Raw genomic sequence first — 21,634 nt, 5'->3', positions numbered from 1 at the left:
AGATGGAGCAAAATTAGAGTCCAATTTCAGATTTGAATTGAACAATTGGAAGGATAATTATGGTGTGGTCCCCATATAAATCTAGACACATGGCACAAAATTAAAACTCTAATTTGGAATTCTAATTTGACTTTCTCTACTTCACCTATTATTATATATATAGATATATAGATTAGACCATTCATTGATTTTAGTTCAATAATAGTTGCTGATATTAGTTACTACAACTTAACAATAAAAAATCAAGGACTTCACAATGTTTACAATCTAAAAACAAGTATTCTCCCAACCTATTAGGACTCCAAATAACAACCGAAAAACAACTTCAACGTTACAATAAATAAAAGATAACAATAACATATACTAAATTCTAACATTAATATTATAATAATAATAATAGATAAACTCAAATACTAAAGATCCCAATAATTTCTCATGATAACATATACCAAATTCTAACATTAATATAATAATAGTAGATAAACTCAAATAGTAAAGGCACCTATAATTTCTTATGACACATTATTTTTTGAAAAGTGATATATCTACAATATTTTTACAATACTTTTATAACAAATTTAAAAAAAAAAAAACATTTTACAACAAATTTTAAGTAATAAGTTATTATTAGTTTTAGTTTAAACTTATTACTGAAATTATTTTTTTTCCTATCAGTAAGAACCAATAACAACCTGCCATTAAGCATTTGTTATAAAAGTATTGTGGAAAGGAAGTGTCATATTCACAACATTTTCACAACAAATCACAATGGGTAAGTTATTATTGATTCTAATTTAAAATCCACATAAAATTACTTTTTTACCCACCAATAACAACTTATAACAACCAACCACTTATGATTTGTTGTGAAAATGTGGTGAAAATGTTGTGGACATAATATTTCTCTTATTTCTCAAAAACTCTATATCTACAATATTTTTACAACAAAATTCAAATTAGCAAGTTGCCATTGGTGAGCAAATAGTAATTTCAAAATGGATGCCTTCATCTTTTCCTTTTTATAAGGTTAACGGAGATGGAGCTATTTTTAAGGATCAAAAAGAAGCTGGAGTGGAGGTTGTAATTCGAGACCATGTTGGAAATTTTATTGCAGGTCTTAGCAAGAAATTTCAGTGTCCTCTCGGAGCTATTGAAGTTGAAGCAAAGGCCTTTGAATCTTGTTTGGAATTTGCTAAAAATATGGATATTCAGGACTTTGTTCTAGAAGGAGATTCACTTAATATTGTTCATGCTCTTTGTGGAAATTCTCATGCTACTTCAATGATTACTACTTTGATTTATTGGGTGCAAGTTGCTTCCTATGAGTTCCAGAATGTTTTATTTTCTCATGTTCGTAGGAATGGCAATATGCCTGCTCACCAGTTAGCTAAACATACTTTAGGCGTTTTTTATTTTTCTATTTGGAATGAAGAGAGAGTCCCTATTTTCTTGAATAGGCTATTCTCCATGATGTATCTTCTGCTTTTAATTATTAATGAAGTTTGTGTGTTTTCTATAAAAAAAATAAAAAATTTATAACTAGTAACAAAATATTGTTCCTAAATGGCTAGTAAAATGATATATTTCCATACTAATCAATACCAGTATACCGTTTTGCTAGTGTAAGTTAATTAAAATATATATATATATATATATATAAAAATATAAAATAAATAAAAAAGACAAAAAAAAAATGGAAAGGAAAGGGGAGGGTGATAGCCACACTACTCAAATTGAAAAGTCAAAGTGGCATTGGTTAACCCCGTACCTAAACTAAAATCGGTTGCTCAAAATAAAAATAAAAATAAATGTATGGAGTCTATGGACAATGTTTCTGGTTTCCCCCTCTCTCTCTCTCTCTCTCTCTCTCTCTCTCAGCTTTTTCTCATTCACATTTCCCACACATTCTCCCCTTCTCCCTTCTCTCTCTCTCTCTCTCTCTCTCTCTCTCTCTCTCTCTCGCGCAAACTGATCAGTCATCAACAGATTCAACACAACATATCTCTTTCTCTTTTTCTTTCTCTTTCTCATATGCTTGTGCCAGCCCAAATCTGTGACCAAAAAAAAATATCTTTACTATGTCAATCATTTTCTTAGTACCCAAACTAAAAATAAATAAATAACAAATCATAAAACCATTTACATTAAACAAACAATTCAATGTAGACAATAATGAAATAGACGAGCAAATCTGGACAAACTGCTTCACCAAGTAAATAGAAAGAAAAATTGATTAAAATTTGTAGATATAATGTTCAAATATTAATCACTTTTTATTCTTTTTTCATAAAAATTTTCTTAAAATGGTCCATTAACAAATGCTTTAAAAGTCTCTCCCTTAAATGAGAGGATTTTCCTTAACAATTTAAGTGTCACGCATTACCAATTTACCATCATCAATAGGGTGTGTTTTACTTAACCATGGGTGGAGTGAACATGAAAGTCTTTCTTGCACAACTATCAAAGTCACCAATACTTATTGGAATCTTCCTCACTATATTTGGAGGAATCCACTACTGAACACCGGAGATTCCAATTGAGGAGTTTAATATAATATACAGGGACATCACTTAATCCAAAAATTTATACAAATGAGCTTGGACCAAATTTTGTAATATTAAGTATTAACCACTCATTATTGTTCTTATTATCAAATGTGGGACTTCACAACATAACTAACCATAAAACTGAAACATGAATATTACAAGGAAAAAAAAAAAAAAGGATTTACCCCAAACTAACCCTCTTGAACCTAATGATATTTTCTTTATAGCTCTGCCATATATTATTCCCTAAATTTTAAACTAGGGGCAGACTTTGTCCAATAATGGTTGCTCTAAGTCTGACACTAGAGGAAAATTTTGTAGTAAATATATATATATATATATATATATATTTTTACTTTGAAGAGTGTTTTCAATATTTATAAATTGTGACCTTTAGAAAAGGTGAAACTATATTATTAGTTTCTAAAGTTTACCTTTCAAGTACAATTGGTCCTTTATATTTTAAATGAGCACTATTGGTCTCTTAAGTTTTAAAAATGAACTGTCTTTGTCAATTTGTTAATTGTTGTTATTGATATTGATACCGCTTAAGTGGTTAACAGAACAAGAACCGAACATTCTTTTTTCTTTTAATGATGTTGCATTTTTTTATGAAAAATTTCAAAAATTATTTAACACATCACAAGCCATTAATACCAAAATACTTGATCTGGTCATTCCCTGTTTTGATTCTGAATTATAAGAGAGAGCAAAGTTGCATGTGAGATCATGGTTTTGAAACCCGAACCGTTTAATGAACCTTGAAAGGGAGAAGTTTAAGATTTTTGAGGTCGAACCGAGGTTTAACCAAGGTCAAACCGTGATGTGTCATTTAATTTTTTAATATATTTGACACTTAAATTGATTTATATTTATTAATTTTTCATTCTTAACCAACAAGATGCACGTGGCCCAATGGTTTGCATGCTGGAGATGTTATTTCACTTGTTGAAACAGAGATCACACTCAAAACCTCTTACTCCGATACCATGACAAATTTTGTTAAGAGTAATTTCTCATTAACTTGATGAATAATGAACATACAGGACTATTTATATACAACTCAATAGGGCGGGAAAAGAAACTAACTGAATAGCTTATTAAACTAATTTCTAACGAACTAAAACACAGCTGTATACTTATTACACATGTGCTAGGCACATGTTCACTAACAGACTAAACTACATACAGTTTGATGAACAGTACTAACATCAGCTTAATATTACTTGTTTAGTCTGGTTTAACTTCTTCTTCTTTCTTTTCAGCTTCACTCACTTTTGATCTTACTTCTTCCTTTAGTCTTGATTTCTGACAATTCCTACCACAACCTTCTTTTATACGAAACCATGCAAGACCCTTTGCTAATGACCTAAAAGTTTTTTTTTTTTTTTTTTTTGTTATAAACTCAAACGGTTGACAAATACTTAATGCAAAGATAACTTACTTATCTATTTAATGATGCTGGAATTAAGTTAACCATATTAATTAGGAAGATCAATTGAGAACGCAACCTAGATTGAGCATGCACTACAAAAAAACCGGTCTAAAGTTGCGTTTGAAAAACGTTGCTTAAGACCCCAAAAACGTGGCCATAGGCTTTGAGCCGCGTTTCCTATGAACGCGGCCTAAAGTCCGCAGCTTAAAGCAGCCGCGTTTTTTGAAAACCGCAGCTAAAACCAGACCTATAGCTGCGTTTTCTAACCGAGGCTATAGGATTAGGCCCTATACCTTGTTTATCAACCCATCATTGATTACAAAACTGCTAATGCTCTTCTAAAGCTCAAAAGGTTCTTCAACTTCACTAACAGTAACTGGGAAATAAAAAAGGCACAGAAGATGAAAAAAATTAAAACTAGAAAGAGAGAGTTGAGGATGATTATATGCAACACAGAAGCTCACAACAATAAAATGCAGAAAAGGCACAAATTTTTTCCTAAAAGAATCCAAGCACTTATCAATTTGCACTTATCAAGAGACAATAAATAATTGGGCTGATCAAAGTCCAACTAAAACAAATCAACTAAAAATAGAGTGGGCCAATGAAGAGCACTAGAAACCAAGCCAACTAATGCAAGTGGACAAATTCAACACCATTAAATTGATCCAACCAATCAATGACATCACATAACAGTACCAAGGATTTCCTCAAATATTAATTAGACCCATTAAATTTTATTTTTTTCTTGGGAGTTTAGTAATCCTAATTGGAGTGCATAACTTCAAAGTAATTTTAACTAAATTATCTCTCACCTTGATCTCATTAGGCTGACAAGCATTGCATTACGTTTGTGTCTAGCCAAGACCACTTCATTAGAAGCCCAATAAGATAAACTAAAGCCCTTAGTCACTACCCAAAATTCAGGGGTTTATGTGTCAGTGTCACTACCCCAAACTTCATTACTAGTTGGTACCTTCTTTTTCCCTTAAATTTTAATGGTCTAAAAAAATAAACTTCAAAATATTAGAGTTTAAAATATATATATATATATATATATATATACACCTATGTGGGCTACATTAAGGCCGTACTCTAGGTGCTCATGCAATTTATGGGCTCTGCTTAGGACCTCAATCAAAAGAGTCTCTAATTTTTTAGTTAATATATAATGGTTTAACTGAAAAAAAGAAAAAGAAAAAGAAAGTATAGATGAGAGATTTTTATCATATTGAGAACAAGAGCACAAACCATAATAGTTTGCCTAAGTAACACATTCAACTCTTCCAAGTGAATTCCCTTCGAGAAATCCTACAAGAACAACATGAAATGTTTTAAAAAGTTCTTTGCAACAGCAAAATATGAGAAAAAGCTTATGATCAGAACATTTATAGATATCATTACACAATTCTCTAGATAAAAGATATGGCCTCTCTGTTTTCCAATCACATGGCATACCTATTACCAATGTCTTTATAGATATCCCTTATAGGATAAGAATCCACAAAGTGGTCAACTCTATCATCCAAGAAATACAATTAGCCACATGATCTTTCATCATCTTCATGAAAAGCATGCTCAGCATAATGCTTTTTGTTTTTTGCTTATTAATGGGTTGTTAAAACACCAACTTAACCACAAGGCAGTATGAAAAGTAATTTATCCAAACCACATAGTGCCATTCTGACACAATTCTAAAGACTACCTGATAAAATTTCCCTTGAGAATCACGGACAACTCTGATAGCACAGTAAGTTTTTGCAAACTCATATTTGTTCATTCCCAGTAGACCAGGCCTATTACCAATAGAATTGCCAACAAAAAATAGATTAAATTAACAAACTGTGTAAAAGAAAATCAATCTTGTAAGACATAAAGGTGTAAAGAAACTTGCCATAGCATGTTTATCTGATGAGAAAATGTCATATGGCCTATGATCACCTAGGAAATATACAACTAAGATATTAGAATTCATTAAACAAAAATTAAAAAATAAAGCCACACAAAACATTAGAAAGCCAAGCAAGATAGAGTATCAATTAAAAAGGAATGGTCGCACTATTTAAATGTCCCACAACCTCGAAAAAGAAGGGGTCCCAGATAGTAGAACTATTCACTTGATCTTCAAAGCCACATCAAGGATAGCTTTTATCTGTCAATAAACCAAAAAAGAACAAAGGAAAAAAAATTAACATATGGCAAAAGGATCCTTGCAGATGATAAGTACAATTAACTAACCATAACAATAAAAAAGTGGAATATGAAAGCAAATTACAAAAGAGATTGTTCATGGAAATGAGGACTACCCTTTGGTTCATACTCACCATTTTTTCCTTTTATAATGTCTTGTGGAAGAGACGATTGTATGGAAAAACAGCAATAGTGAGGACTACCCTTTAAAAAAAATGTTTTCAAAATGTTTTCATATTCTTTTTTTTTAAGTCAAAAAAAAATTATTAATAAAAAAGTATAGCCTAAGTATGCAGGGAGTACACTACAGGTACATCAAAATCAAACTCTTAAACGTACAATGATCAAGAATTTTTTTTTGATAAGTAATAAAAATTATATAAATCAGAAAAAAGCAAGTCACCCACAATGATCAAAAAAATTTAATAGGGTGGAAAAGGAAAATGAGCCTAAAGCTAGCAACCGTTCATACAAAGATTTGAAAAAACAGCAGTTTCAGATCCGAAATAGTCCTTTCACATCCCTCAAAGCCACAAGCATTACTTTCCTGCCAAAGACACCACATTAAACAATAGTCCTTTCGTCCCATCTTCCACCTCAAACTATATGCTTTCATATTCAATGAAGTTTGTACAATACAGTTGCCAAAATTTCAACCTCACATTCCTACTCAAGTCTTGACAAAATTGAATTTGACTTTCAGGAAGTAAAGAACAATGAAAGTTGCTTCTGTTGACTAAAAGGACTATATATTTCCATCACTTATCATACTTGTTCAACCTATGCTTATATTGGTATTTAGAAATATATTGAACTGTTAATAGCATTTTGGTAAAATTTTATTTATCAATGGGATAAAAAAATTTTAGTCAATGTTAGTAAATATTTTGGAACAGAAAAAAATAAATAAAAATAATAGATCATGTGCATCCAAAGTAAAACATTTTTTTTTAGTAAATAACATGAGAGCTTTTTATTAAAGAATAGCCAACCCAAATACACTGGAATAGTACTATAGTGGCAGAAATTAGTAACCCAAATTACAATGATCAAGAAGAACAGGGAGGCATCCAAAGTAAAATTATATCTATCATACTGCAGACCAACACGACACAAAAAAACAAATATATACATATATATATATATATATATATATACTGTGTTTCTATATTTCAATTATTTTGAGAAATGCCCCCAAGTTTCAACAGTCTTATTGGCCATTTTTAGGCAATAGATCATACATGAAAGTATATTTTTCATCATGCATTCCAACTTTTCATGCATAAAGTTCCATTATTTTTTTAAATACATAATTTCTGCATATAATAGCAACAAAATATGGTCCTATGGTGCATGCACAGCAGGTTTAGAACCTATATAATTTTTTTTTTTTTTTTAAATCATATTTGAATATTTAGGCAATATATTTTCCACTGCAGGGGAGGTTCCGTGTTTGGATGTATTAAATTTCAACAACAAGAAGTCAAAAAACTAAAGCAGCAAAAATAAATGCTCTAACTCCTTGATGCAATGGAAGTCTCATTTGAGAATTAGATGTTATTGAGGCATAATTATCAAATTTTATTTAACAGGTAAGAAGAAAATATCAAACCCACCCAATTGCTTTCACATATGTCAAGACATAGGAGAGTGATTGTACCTCTTCTGGTTCAGACACTTTCTTAGAACACCGAACATGGTGAGATTCATCAATTATTAAAAAAGCCCATTCTCGATCAAGCATGCTTTTCCACAAATCGGGACAAAGCACAATGAGCTCCGTCGACATTCACCTCCACAACCCCCTCACTCCTCCTCTAAATCTCTGCCGTCCGTTCAGGCGATTGTCGTTCACGAATAGCAATGCGTTGAGGTTGGATTCTTCGAAGTGAGGGTTGGCGAAGGAGGTGATGGAGTTGGAGGCGAAGGTTCTAGTAGGGAGGATCGGTGGTAGAGATGGGTGGGTTGGAGGTGAGGGTTTGGGAGTCTAAGGGAGAGAGTGAGAAAGAAGGTGAGAGATCAGGTTAGAGAGCAAAAATAGAAACCCAGCACCATGGCAAAACAAGCACCACAACCACGACCCACAGCCAGACCGGCGGTGACACCCATGATCCCACGAATCGGAGCACAGATCGGAGCACGATCCCACGAATCTCCACACTAATATCACCTCAACTCTAATGCCCAAGCCGATGCCCTCGCTGGTCAAAAAGTTTCAAGGTTGGGTTCGGTCTCAGGCATGGGAGAAAGGAAGGGATGGGGCTGAGTAAGCTGAGAGTTTTTTCAATTTAGGTTTTTTTTCTGTTGTTGTGTCCTATTGAGGGCTTTTTTTTTTTTTTTTTTTTTTTAAATATGAATTGAAGCTGCGTTTAACAAAACGCAGCTCTGTAAAAGTTGAAGCCGCGTTTAATAAATGCAGCTTCAATTCATGTTTAAGCTGCGTTTTTGGAAACGCAACTCAGTTCAGCCATTTATTAAACGTGGCTTTGGGATATATTTAAAAAAAAAAAAAAAATTACCTGATGGGTTTATAGCCGCATTTTTAAAAACGCTGCCTAAGCCCTGCCATACACAGATGCAGCTTCAACCCCATAAAACGTGGCTTCAATGCTGGTGGAGCTACGTTTTCTTAAAATGCAGCTCAAACATCACTTTGAAGCTGCATTTTAAAAGCTCCAAAACGCAGCTCCAAGCTGCGTTTTTGGTAGTGATGGTGGTCGCACCTTTGTCAAGAGACAAATGTTTTGCTTACTCTGACGTCAATTGAGTCATCATTTTGTATACGGATGATGTGGAACAAACGAGTCGGTCATACTACATTGTAGGTGGATAGAAACATGATTAAATTCTCACATTTTTGTTTTGTAATAAGTTGGGTAAAAAGAGCAAGTTCAATTCTGCAATGTAATTTAAAATATTATATTGAATTATGGAATTGATTTTGTATGATTTTAAGATTCTTTAGAATTGTTTCTTTATCCTTTACAAGTTTGACTTTACATATATAATCCTCTTTAATTTTCCAATTTTTTTCTCTCTTTTTTTTCTTCTTTTTTACACTTACAACGTAAAAAAGTTCTTGATGTTTGTTTACAAGGGGGAGGGGTTCGAATCCAAGTTCTCCGCATGGTAAATCCGTGGAAAGCAACTAAACCATAACCATAAGTCTCTTGATGTTTGCTTACTATTGCGCAGCTTCAAAACTAGCACAAGTTAACACTGTAGAAAAATATACAAAACAATAATTAAAAAGATGAAAAATAGAAAAACCTAATAATAATAAATACAAAAGATGAGATGTGTTTGACAACATCCAGCGTTGTGGTTCAAATTTATACATAATCATTTTACACATAAGTAGAATGGAAAGAAACAAAATATTAACTGGTCGAATCATGACTAACCATTGCTAAAAACTTAACAATAGCTATGTTGCACGCTAGCTCTATGCAGCGGGTGTTGGATTCCCACTACACAGTGGGGCCTAAGACGCCTTCAAAAGTAGATGTTGTGGCTGAAACTGAAAGAAGGTAGATCGAAGTATATCAACTAATAGGCGATACTTGAGCAACACGTATAAGATTGGTACACAAGCAAATAAACCAATGAGAACAAAAAACAATGACAATTCCTGATGATTAAGATTCCTCAACCAAAAGGATGTAGAAAATGCGACCATCATGGCGGCAATTGAGATGAAAAGTGAAGTGACTCCAATCATCAACCTAATAGGTAACCACACAACAAAGTCTTCGTATGAATAACGTGAGGTAAGAATGGATAAAAACATTATTAGGGATGTTGATGAACCAAATAATGCTATTGCACTTGAAATTGAATAGGTCAGAAAAAGTTTAGGACTACGGTTTGATTTATCAGCTGCTTGGTCACTAAACACTATAGTGCCAATTAGTGTAGCAACCACCATAGATGATTGAGCTGTGTTCATCATCCACTTCTCTCCTTCCTTCCTTAAGTTCTCATGGTTTTTTGCAAATAAAACATATGGTGTTTCCCCTTTCGTATTTTTCATTTCTTTGAATGCAGGATTTACGGCCTTTTCCACCTCCTTCCATAGCATATCATAGGAAATACCACATGAGAGACTTGTTAGTCCAAAAAAATTGAAAATTTTAGGTAAAAAAATTTGTGTGCAAACAGGAACAAATATTCTATAAATGGTTCAACAATTACTACACAAAGCGCATGAATCAGTACCTTGAACCATAATAGTTCTAGTTGCATTTGAAGAGCTGCTCCTGATATAGCATTGAGCTTATCTTGAGGTGCCAATCTTGCAGCTAAATGCAATATGTTGCTACTATCTTCAAATGGTCTACCGACTATTAGATCTCCAATTGAGCCTATCTCATTAAGTAATTTGAAGATGCTTTCGTGGCGCTTCTCAACAGCAATATGAAATATGCTTTTTCTGTCTATTCTTTTCCATAAGAGATCAAAGTTAAAACAAATAAGCTTAACCAAGAACTCGATGTTGCCTACTTCTGCTGCTTCAAACAGAACATATGAAATCACTGAGGTTTCGTTTGAATTCTCAACATCGCCTCTGTAACCCTGAAGACATTTTTTTAACAATTCATTGACTTGAGAATGCTTTGAGTTTTCCTGTTTTGATTTCAACCCTGGAATTGAACATGACCATGCCAAATTTCAATGAAATTTAATTTATTAAAAGAATCGAATAGATCTGTATAAAGAGATCATGTGGTACTAGTATATGTGTTTCCTGTATTGTGGCATGCTTACTACATAGTAATGAAATAGCTATTTTCTTGCAAGGAATACATATTCCTTATGTATGGTTATTAGGTTTTAGGTTGGTAGATTCCATGATATCAAGATTAAGAGTCAAAGATGCAACTCAAAGAAGACAAATTTTTAGGATTCCGATCGCCACTTGATCTATCAAAATGACAAAATCTAGGATTCGACATGCTTTTGGTCATGTCTTAGACCAATCGAAAGAGGATTCTCAAATTGTTGTTCGACAATGGCTCAGTCAATCGAAAATCAAAATTCAAAAGTCAATAAGTGACATGTTTTAATGAAATCAATTCCATGAGTTTTTTAACCATTAGTGGAATGCCTATATAAGAGCCTATTATAGAAGACTTCATTGAGGTTGTTGGGTCAAACTTTGAAAAGCTAATCATAGAGAAAATCCTAGCCTCCCCCTTCCAACCCTTGAGTTTAAAGAGTAAATAAAAATATCATCTACTTAATTTGTTGTTGATGTCGTTATGTGAATCAATGCTAAAGCCACAAAGCCTATCCTAGTACATTTGCTATGTAATTCAAATCATCAAGTTGTGGGAGTCATTAGTGTAGACACCTCTTTTTGTACTCGGTTAATAAACTTAAATCCTCCGGTCCCAAGGATGAGTTTGAAATGTCTACAAAAGGTAATTGAAGTTATTTTGATAGTTTGGAAGTAATCACAACTCAAAATTACTCAAATTGCTTCAAAAACGATGTTGAAAAATGACATTTGCTCACTATTTTGACTATACCTTTTGATCCACAACTAAATTTTAAGTGAGGTTTGTTTCATTGGAAAGTAGGCATCTTGGGCTTCTATTTGAACTCAAATTGGCCTAATTTTGACTCATATTGAGTAGGTTATAACCATTTGAAATTGGGCCAAATGAGCATTTGAAATTAGGATTTTTTAGGGAGCATGCGTATGCATGCATACGCATGCAAACACACACTACATTCTAGAACCTCAAAACTTCATTTTTTAGGATCCAAAGCCTCCCTCTTTGATAGGCCCCGGCCCCTAAACCCTTTGGAATGTCCAAAACCCTCTAAAAGAGTCTGAAAACCCTAATTTAAACATATAAATACTTATTTTATGTCTCCAGTTAAAACGCTAGCTAGAGAGACTTATTTTTTTGCCTCCATCTTCTTTAAAATCCTATTTTACCTTTTCAAAACCCTAGGATAGTCCCTTAGCATGTTTTTTACCAATTAAAAACCTCTCTTTAGTTAGTTTTAAGGTAAAAACTAACGTTCTAATTTGATTTTTCAAAACCCTTTTTCAATTAAACTTTGTTCTTGAGTTGTGATTCCTAAAAACTATTGTTTTCTTTAATTCCTTTGTTCTTTCAATCTAATCTTTGTGTTGTAAGCACTGATGAGTCGGTTAAACAAACTTCAAACTCATAATTTTAAGCAAGGTGAGTGTTCTTTCCACGAACTCTTTCATTGTTTAATAGGATTCACATAAGTTTCTTAATGTAGTTTCTCTATTTGTTTTATTTGATTTGTTTGTTGATTTTAATTCTTATAATAATTGTTAATATGATTTTAGGTTGTTTACAATCTGTTTTGGTTGTTCTTGTTCTATTATTTTAGTTTTATGTAAAGTTTAACATGCTTATTTATTTAATATAGTTTACTACTTATTGATTTGTTTCTTGAGTATTTGTTTATGTTGATGCTTTTTTTTGTTTTCTTTATGTTAGTTTAGTGTTTAGGGTTTCTAACATGTTTATTTGATCTCACATGGTATATCTTTATTTGATTAAATCTATAAAAATGTGATTTTTCGAATCTATGCTAAAGGATGCGAACACATCATTGAGTATGTGTGCGTATGGTTTTGACCATGCGTATGCATAGTTGAGTATGTGTACGCACCTCAAATACAGATTAGGGCAAAATCTTGTTTTTATTATTTTAATCATTTTTAACATGTTATTTGATTATGTTTGGCTCTGTTTAGGTTAATTAACTGTGTTTAATTATTTTCCGTATTTGTTTTAGTATTTTTTCCATGTTTGGTTTATTCGATATTTTTTCCTTGTGTGTTTTATTTATTTGTTATCTTTTCCTTTTTTAATATATTTGTTTGACTATGTTTTATTTGTTTTCTTCTATATTGTGATCTTTAACATGTTGTGTGTTTTATTTTATTTAAGTGCATGATGTATGTTTAGGTTAGGAATTAGGGCTCTTTTAATAACTTCTTTATCTAAATATGACCTAGCGACACATAATGGAGGCCGGCCCACAAGCTAGGCGGTTTTGAATGCATAACACCTTCCCAAACCGTACCCAAACTCTAGACCCATAATCTGGTATGCAGACCTATACATGTAAGTGATTGGGCCAAAAGGCCCAATATAGTTCCTAGACCTAATCTACATGGTGACTTCATTTTTCACCCTCCATCATGGTCCACTCCAAAAAGCTGAGTCATACTCCCTTGCGTCCACAATTAACATGTCTCATGTTGTAAAACTTTAATTCTATTAGGTGATTCATTCTTGGGTTTAGGGTTTACCCTCACAGTGATTTTTTCTTGAACTATTGTCCATCATTTTCCACTTTGTCATCTTATAGTTCTATCATTTACTTTAGTATTTATTGCTATGATATTGGTGACATACTTACTAGCTTGTGGTGTTTTAACTTGTTAAAAGTCTATCATGTGATTATTAGGGTCTGTTTGGTTAGACGTTTTGAGAGACTAAAAGAGCATTTTTAAAACCTAACACTCTATGTTGCGACCATAACTTCTAATAGTTTTATTTTTTATTTTATAAACACTCATTTTAAACTCAAAACATAGTATTCTAACAACTTATACAAACACACCCTTAATTAGATTAACTTGTTTAATTGCGTAGTTAATCAAAAGGGTCTAAATGTTTTTTTCAATTGGTATTAGAGCAACTTTACTTTGTGTAGGATTAATGACTTATGTGTGATCCTTGATCTCTACTTTTTGCTGATAAGCTTCAGCGTCATAAAATACTGACATGCATGAAAACTTAATTCAAGATGTTTCTAATGAAGATAGTGGCCTTTGAATGGCATATAGTAGACTTCTTGGGGATTGTGTTAAATATCAAAAAGTCTTAATAAGGATTGATTGTAAAATTGGACGAAACCAATCAATTGAATGATATTTGTAAAAATCAATTTGCCTCTCAAGTGAACAAGATTAAGAGCGTGGGTGGGAAACTAGTTAAATTTGAAATAGTAACTAGTGTCAAGCTTGACAAAGGGCCTAACTCTAAAGACAGAAAGTTGTATATATATACTCCTCCGTTCAAGAGGAATCATAAACAGAAGTCTAAGACTAATGTATACAGCTAGGATAAACAAGGGTAAAAGACCATAAGTGAAATTCAAGTTTCAAAACCCATGTCTAGAGTCCCCCTCCTAGGCTACAAAAAATATTTTAGTTTGTCCTTTCTTGTCACTATTATGGGGTTGTTGGCATATTAGACCAAAATTTTCTAAGCGTAGGTCTTGGTCTGCATTTATATCTAGAATTCCCTCTAGGAAGCTTAATGGTTCAAAGTTTATTTCATGTCTATCACCATTATGGTGATTATGGACACACTCATCCAAATTATTTCAAGTTTCATCCTCAAAATGCGAGTGTCCAATTTGCCTCAACCTAAGCCTCAAGACCATTTGCCTTTGGCTGGTGAGTTATTAAAAGTCTTGAGCTTCTTGACCCAATTTGAAAGGAATGCATTCTATCTCTAAACATTTTATAACCTATACCTCCCCACCTTCACAGTCAACCGTCTTAGTTGTCCTAGTTCTTTCTATGGTTTCTCAGATCGACTGGTTTTTTTTATATAAATCATTGTATTGTTTTAGTTATTTATTCTGTAAACTTGAATTATTTTTAAGTTGGGTTTTGTCATGAATTTCCAAGTTGGGAGATTATTAGGTTTAAAGTTGGCTAATTTTATGAGATGTACGTTTGAATGTTTTATATGAGTTGTATTTTCTAAAATCAAGTACAAAACCAAGATCTAAGATTCAGCTCAAGAAAGAGGTATGAGTATATTTGATCCTCGAAGTACCAAGGCATAGTTTGTGTAGAGAACTTTTTATTAAAAGAGTCCAAGCAGCATGGAGCAGATTGTGAGGTCACATTGTAAGTACTCCTAAGTAGCAATTAGACATATGAGTATATTTCAATTGTGAGATTTTGATTCTAATTTTGAATTTTTCCTTGGATTTAGGGTCTAACCCCCAGATTGCTTTTTTTTCCCCTCCGATGTGGCCATTAAGTTCCTACTTTGACACAACATGTCACTTGTGTGACTGTGTCATTTATTTTATGCCTTATTGCTTTATTTTTATGATTTGTTTATGTTATTAATTAAAATGCAATTGAAATCTATAATCAATAACATTTAATTATGTTAAAATCAATAAAGGAATCTAAAATTTTCCATATACAAGAGTGTTTAACTCATTTATGTTTTACCACAGCGTACCTTTGGTACGGTAGTCACTCCACAAGTATAAATGGTTGTGAGATGTAGGAGGTAAAGATGGGAGTTCAAGTCTCAAAGAGGGAGTTTCACATACATATACACTTAAATTAGCCTAAAGTAGAAATTTTATCTTATAAAAATAAATAAATAAAGCCCTCATTTTTCTTTTTATGTCATATCACATGATTAAGAAATACATTACCTTGTAACTTATCAGATTGATACCTTCTGGTATTTCTAAAATATCTAGTATTCAAATCCCAATTTTTCTGTAGTAACTATCAAATTTAAATAAATAAATCAAAGTCACAATAACTCACATGGAATATTGATGTGTCTCCTCAAAACTCCCAGCTGACTTTCATTAACAAATGCAGAAGGCTTGTTAGCTAACACATGCAATGCAGTCTCTCCATCCGAGTTTGTAGCGGTAGTTAAATTGGAGTTCTTATCCAGCATTTGCAAGGCTACTTCTACATTATTTTAAACGAAAAACAAAAATTTCAAGTAAAAGTATTCATGGACGGAATTCTATAATCTGATAATCTTATGAAAAAGACAAGCAACAGTTCCTCTTGGCAACATTTCCCCCTCATACTCTAGTTTTGCCCTTACTAGTGTCAGCCGGGCCTTGGAACTTTTGTTTAGAGACTAGAGAGCCATGAATATTGATCATAACAAGAGACGAAGAATATTTTATATAAATATATTTATATATATATATATATATATATATATATCACAATACTACAAATTATTGGATACAATAGTTTCAAACCCAAACCACCCCCCCACCCCCCCCCAAAAAAAAAAAAAAAAAAAAAAAGATGGCATAGTAAAGTTTGTTCGAAACTAAAAATTTAAGCTATTAAGTGAAAATGAACGATCAGAACACAAATCCGTACCGTAATCTCCCATTCGTCAATACTTGGATACCTCATTTGGAAAATGAGTGAATTGTATAACTTGTCCTTATTTGGAAAGAAATATTTCATTTTAGAAAATGTTTTAGTCATGATAATGTTTTGAACTTCAAATAAATTTAGAATGACAAAATTATTAAAATTATGAATAGCTTAACTAATTGACGTCACCTTCTTGTAATTCCAAGACATTCAAGGTTCAAACCCCTATTTCCCTATTGTAGCTATCAAATTATCAAAAAAAAATTTAAACAAAAATCAAAATCAAAATGTGAAAACCAAAAAATAAATAAATAAAAGACAGGAAACATTATAATAACTTATGCTTACCGTATAAGTCTTTTCTAACACAATTGATAAATATATCAATCTGTTCACTAGTACTCAAGCTATCTATCCTAGTCTTACGATAAAGAAGTTCCACCATTTGACTGTGTCCTAAGGAAGCAGCCATAGAGAGTGGTTTCACCTCTCTACCTAGGTTTGGCAGCTCAGAATTTTTCTCTAGCATCATCTCGGCAATATTCACATTTCCAGCTGCAGCAGCGTAGGTCAAGGCAGTGTTCCCAACATCGTTTTCAGCTGTTAGGCTGTAGTTATTTGATGCCATCCATGTCAATAATTTCTTCACAAAGTCTTCCTGGTTTGCTGCAGCAGCAACATGAAGAGTGGTTTCTTCGTTCCTACTAATACTTCTTTGAATGTTTGTCATGCCCTCAATAGATTTCCAATCACCTTTCAGCGCAGCCAGATAAAGCCTCCCACAGTCCCCACTGACTTCATGTGTAAAAAGAAAATGTTGCTAATTAGTAACATTCATAGTGCAAAGTATTTTATAGAATAAAAATTAATCTTCTCTCATATTCTTAATGTTCCATTTTGTACTCCAACTATAATATTTAATGTTCAATGGTTTTTTTTTTTTTTTTTATAAGCTTTACTTATTTTGTAATGAAAGAAAAAAAGAAATTGTGCATGATAAGTTGAAATCGGTAGAATATATAATGAGAATATAAAACACTTATAACAAGAAATAAGATTTTATTGTACTGGTCTAAAGTTTTGTAACTTAACTAATATGTTCTAACGAAAATATCTAGAGTTCAATCTCTCACTGAATTATCAAGATATAGAAAAACATAGTTTGAATTGAAAATTGATCTTAATCTGAGAATGCATTCTTCAAAAAAAATTAATGATGGCTGACTTTGGTGATATCTTAGTCAGAGAATGCCTACACTATTAAACGGTGGGAAAGTAAAATATTTACCATCGTTAGAATTGTCATCTTTTGCTGCCATTGCAACTTATCAATTAGCTTTTGCGTACCTGAAAAGGAAGATTCCATATTACATATAAATAGTGTGATGCATGACGAAATCTATCTACAAGTTCTTTATATAAGCTAAATTAGCTCGACAAGCACAAAGAGATAATTCTTATGTTTATCAAAAAGGACAAACCCTATAATTATAATTGTTTGTAATTTTGGCCAACCAGATATTTTTTCTTTTCTTAATTGGGTGTAAGACTCATGACTTTTTTGCATAATAATATTCTTTGGAGAATTATTTATCAAAATAGCATTGTTTGAAAGTTAATTGAAAGCTACCTTTTTAAAAACAATTTAAAAAAAATACTCATCTCTTCGAGGTTGAGCATGAAACTCATATTTTGAAGATACAAATTTCATGTGAATCGGCTAATCTGGTTGACGTAATTGTGGGATTTTTTTTTATAAATGGTCCACCTGAATCTCATCTCTTGAAGAGGCAAGATCAACTTATTATTGAAACAAAAGCATTAATAGATCTCAGTTGAGACAGAATCCAATATTTTGAGAATAGTATTCGCGTTTTAGGGCATATGCTTAATTATTAGGTTTGAGTCTTAATTGGAAAAATAATTTTTCATAAACAAAATTTTTTACAATAATTGAGATGTCAAATTTGTGAATAAGAGATAATGAAGTGATGAATTCATGTGGAAATAAACAATTTGTCCATATTAGAAGGTTGTAGTTGTACAAATAGTTGTGAAAAATGTTTATGCCTATGGCATTTTTTTAAATTATCAATATCATGTAACCTGAACCATAATACAAAGTAAATGAAATTTTAGGACGATAAAAGTAATTTAAAATTTTCCTTTGTTATCGAATCATTTTAAAATTTTAGTTTATCTTGAAATGAGAAGAATATATTTTATCCCTAAACCTATTTGTAATTTTTTTTTCTTTTCTTTTTCTAAAAAGAAATCCACTCATGTTCAAAACAAACACCTACTGATAAAGCAATTCCCCTATCATGACACAATTTTTATCACAACTCGGTGTGATGGACTATATAAGTGATGGATCATTACTTCTATATGGACTAATTTTTTTTTTTTTTTTTTTTTTTTTTTTTTCTGCCACTCACAATTAATCACATTAGAATTGTAACAAAAATTGTGTCCTTGAACTTTCTTTTAGATACATATCTTTTTTTATTAGTGACATAACATGTTTTTATTAGTGTATAATGAAAGTTGTATCAGTTGTTGGCCCTAATAAAAGGAAGTAATGGCTAGTACTAGCAGTGATGAAAAATAAAGTATATCTCTAATATTACTCAAACCAAATAGTACTTATGGCTTTGATTCAAAATCTTATCGGGTAAATAAATATCCATCTAGTCTCACCCTTCAGGCTATTGGTTGAAACATTAGACCCAAGCATTATAGAATTACTAATTTATTTTTTAATAGGAAGCGTTACAGATTTTGGTCTGTCAACACAAAGGTGAAACTACGTACAGACTAAGAGGAAATTTAGAAATTTTGGTATATCAACACAAACACAAAAATTTGAAATTTTGTGTTTAAAAAATCATACTTAACCCTAAAATTGAAAAACTTGCACCCCAATATTTGGAAATTTTGGTCATCATTCCAATTGAACATCATTATCAATTACATATTTTCTATGCTTCAATTAATTTTTAATTTTAAGAATTAAAACATCAATTTAGTGAAATTTCAGTATATTTGCTTATTCTTAGCTTAACTCTGCATCCTTGAGAGGCACATGTATCTCTCTAGAATTGATGGTGTTTGTTTGCTGAAGAAAATAAAAAGTATTATCCGTAACACTTAAAATTTTGAAAAACTATTGTTGAAAATGGTAATTCGTAGTTATAATTTTTTTTTTTTAGGAAAAGTTATGAGCATAAACTAATATGACATTTGGACTTCAAGAAATTATAAAACTAGTAAGGACGAAAAAATTAATTTCATAACAATTTACTTTTAGAGTTGTTGTACTTATGCTTATTCAATTTCTACTACAATTATGAAAGAGAAATTTCAATTATAAATATTGTCAAAATTATATCTCAAAATAAAATAGAATTAGATTGTAACTCCATACATTTACAAATAAACATAACTAAATGCATATTAAAATTTTACCGAGTTTATATATAATATATAGTGTTTATATGTTTGAAATTATAAAATAGTAATAAAATAAATATAAGCTTATTTGAAACAAATTAATAAATTAAATTAAATTGTTATTTGTGAAATTCTCAATTTTAGTTTGTCCCTATTTGTATAATAATAATAATAATAATAAGGGAAAAATTAACAGATACTCTAAGAATATTGGTTTAAAAAATATTTTATGAAAAAAAAATTAATTGATTTTTTGATAATTTTTTGTATTTCCTAAAAAAAAGTATCAAAATATTCCTAAAATAGTTCATTAACAAATATCTTAAGGGTACTTGTTAACCGAACCCTAATAATAATACTATAAGAACAATAAATCAATAATGGTAATTTTTTTAATGGTTTATTAATTTTGATTCTATGGTTTTCTCATTTAATATCTCATTTAGCACCAAAAAAAATTTTAAAAATTAAATTAAATTTGACTCAATTTTTGTAGAGTAGTAAATAGTTGCACAAAACTTAAGAAAATTATATAGGACAAATGACATAAAATTAGACTCCAATTTGAGATATAATTGGATTATATATATATATATATAGTTTGTAACCCCATGCATATATATGATATATAATTACAAATAAGCATAACTAAAAGGGTATTAAAATTTTACAAAGTTTATATAGTAAAAAGTTAGATTTGCAGTGAAGTTTAGTACAATATTAATAATAAATAGTTTTTAGTTTTTAAAAGAACATGGACTTCCATTTTGATAGATACATATTGCATATGATTTTATGTTTGAACTTGATTAACAAACGAATATTGAAAATAGGATGCTTGCGTGCGAAATAGGAAAAACATCGAGATAATATATGAAAGAACCGTACTCTTTTCGTCAAACAAAATAAGAAAGAAGAATGACATCAGGAGAAACAAAAGAAGGGAGAATGCATGCATAGATATGTTAAAGTTACCTGAAGAAAATAGTTCAAGTGGATTCAGGAGCTTACCTCAGTATAGACATAGACCACCAAATGTTGTTAATATGTACTTGAAGGCAATTATTCCTCTACACTAGAAGTTTGGACTGTGGAATTGATTGTTGGAGAGAAGAAAAGTTTGACAATCAATGATGATTCCAATGCCCTGGTCGTGCTTATAAATCTTAGTCAAGCAATGATAAAAGTTAAAAAGACTTATTAAAAATTATAAAAGTATTCCAAAAGCTAGATTGAATAAGACGTACACTAGTAATTGATATTGGCAACTTCTTTGTAACTCATTTCTAGACACTTCGTGCAATTACGTTTAATGTAATCCGATTAAATTTAATTAAGAAATTTAACATATACACCAACAATAGTGTACCTAAATTTTACTATATTTTTTGTTCAGTTCTGGTTACCAGTGATGATATCTCATATGGAAATAACTAAAGAAACTACAACTTTTATTACATAGCTTTTACAAATTAATATGATAATAAAAAATATTGGAGCTAGGATTTTAGTTCGGAGAGACAAAATTAAAAGTAAAATTAATCTAAATATTATTAATCAATACTAATATAAAATAGATAAGCACTTATATATATACCTTAATTCATACAAAATCTAATATGAATGTATACTTTAATTCATTTAAACATATAATTTAATGTAAATATATAGAATTTAAATATTTGAATTCGATTCTTTAAAATAAATTAATATAAAAGTGTTAATAATATAGTAATATACCTATAAAGTTGTATTCTTATGGTCTTGAATGTTCTTAAAAAATTATGCAGAATTCAAGATTTCTTTTTTTATTCTTTTAAGTAATTAAAATTT

The 21,634-nt window shown here is 31.0% G+C and overlaps 2 protein-coding genes across 4 annotated transcripts; one reads left to right on the top strand and one right to left on the bottom strand.

Moving 5' to 3' along the window:
* The first annotated feature begins 999 nt into the window (after positions 1 to 999).
* Positions 1,000 to 3,574, top strand: LOC115972764. The gene is made up of 2 exons (XM_031093023.1): positions 1,000 to 1,382; positions 3,448 to 3,574. The coding sequence occupies exons 1-2, from the start codon at positions 1,000 to 1,002 to the stop codon at positions 3,572 to 3,574; spliced, it is 510 nt and encodes a 169-aa protein (XP_030948883.1).
* A 5,580-nt stretch (positions 3,575 to 9,154) lies between these two features.
* On the bottom strand, positions 9,155 to 20,956 carry LOC115976895 (ankycorbin-like). Of its 3 annotated transcripts, XR_004088456.1 has the most exons (7): positions 20,813 to 20,956; positions 17,637 to 17,695; positions 16,697 to 17,143; positions 15,764 to 15,916; positions 10,390 to 10,814; positions 9,576 to 10,240; positions 9,155 to 9,390 (listed from the first exon to the last, which is right to left on the bottom strand). XR_004088456.1 is itself a non-coding variant. In XM_031098420.1 (6 exons), the coding sequence occupies exons 2-6, from the start codon at positions 17,665 to 17,667 to the stop codon at positions 9,656 to 9,658; spliced, it is 1,641 nt and encodes a 546-aa protein (XP_030954280.1). In that variant the 5' UTR covers positions 17,668 to 17,695; positions 20,813 to 20,956; the 3' UTR covers positions 9,457 to 9,655. The 3 variants fall into 3 exon arrangements, 2 of the variants coding, with proteins under 2 accessions (XP_030954280.1, XP_030954281.1); XM_031098420.1 differs by lacking the exon at positions 9,155 to 9,390 and having other exon boundaries at positions 9,457 to 10,240; XM_031098421.1 differs by lacking the exon at positions 9,155 to 9,390 and having other exon boundaries at positions 9,457 to 9,691.
* Between the last annotated feature and the right edge of the window lie 678 nt (positions 20,957 to 21,634).

Source organism: Quercus lobata, chromosome 2 (genome assembly GCF_001633185.2).
Source record: "Quercus lobata isolate SW786 chromosome 2, ValleyOak3.0 Primary Assembly, whole genome shotgun sequence".
NCBI classification, from domain to species: Eukaryota; Viridiplantae; Streptophyta; class Magnoliopsida; order Fagales; family Fagaceae; genus Quercus; species Quercus lobata.
This window is presented reverse-complemented; position numbering and strand designations above follow the sequence as displayed.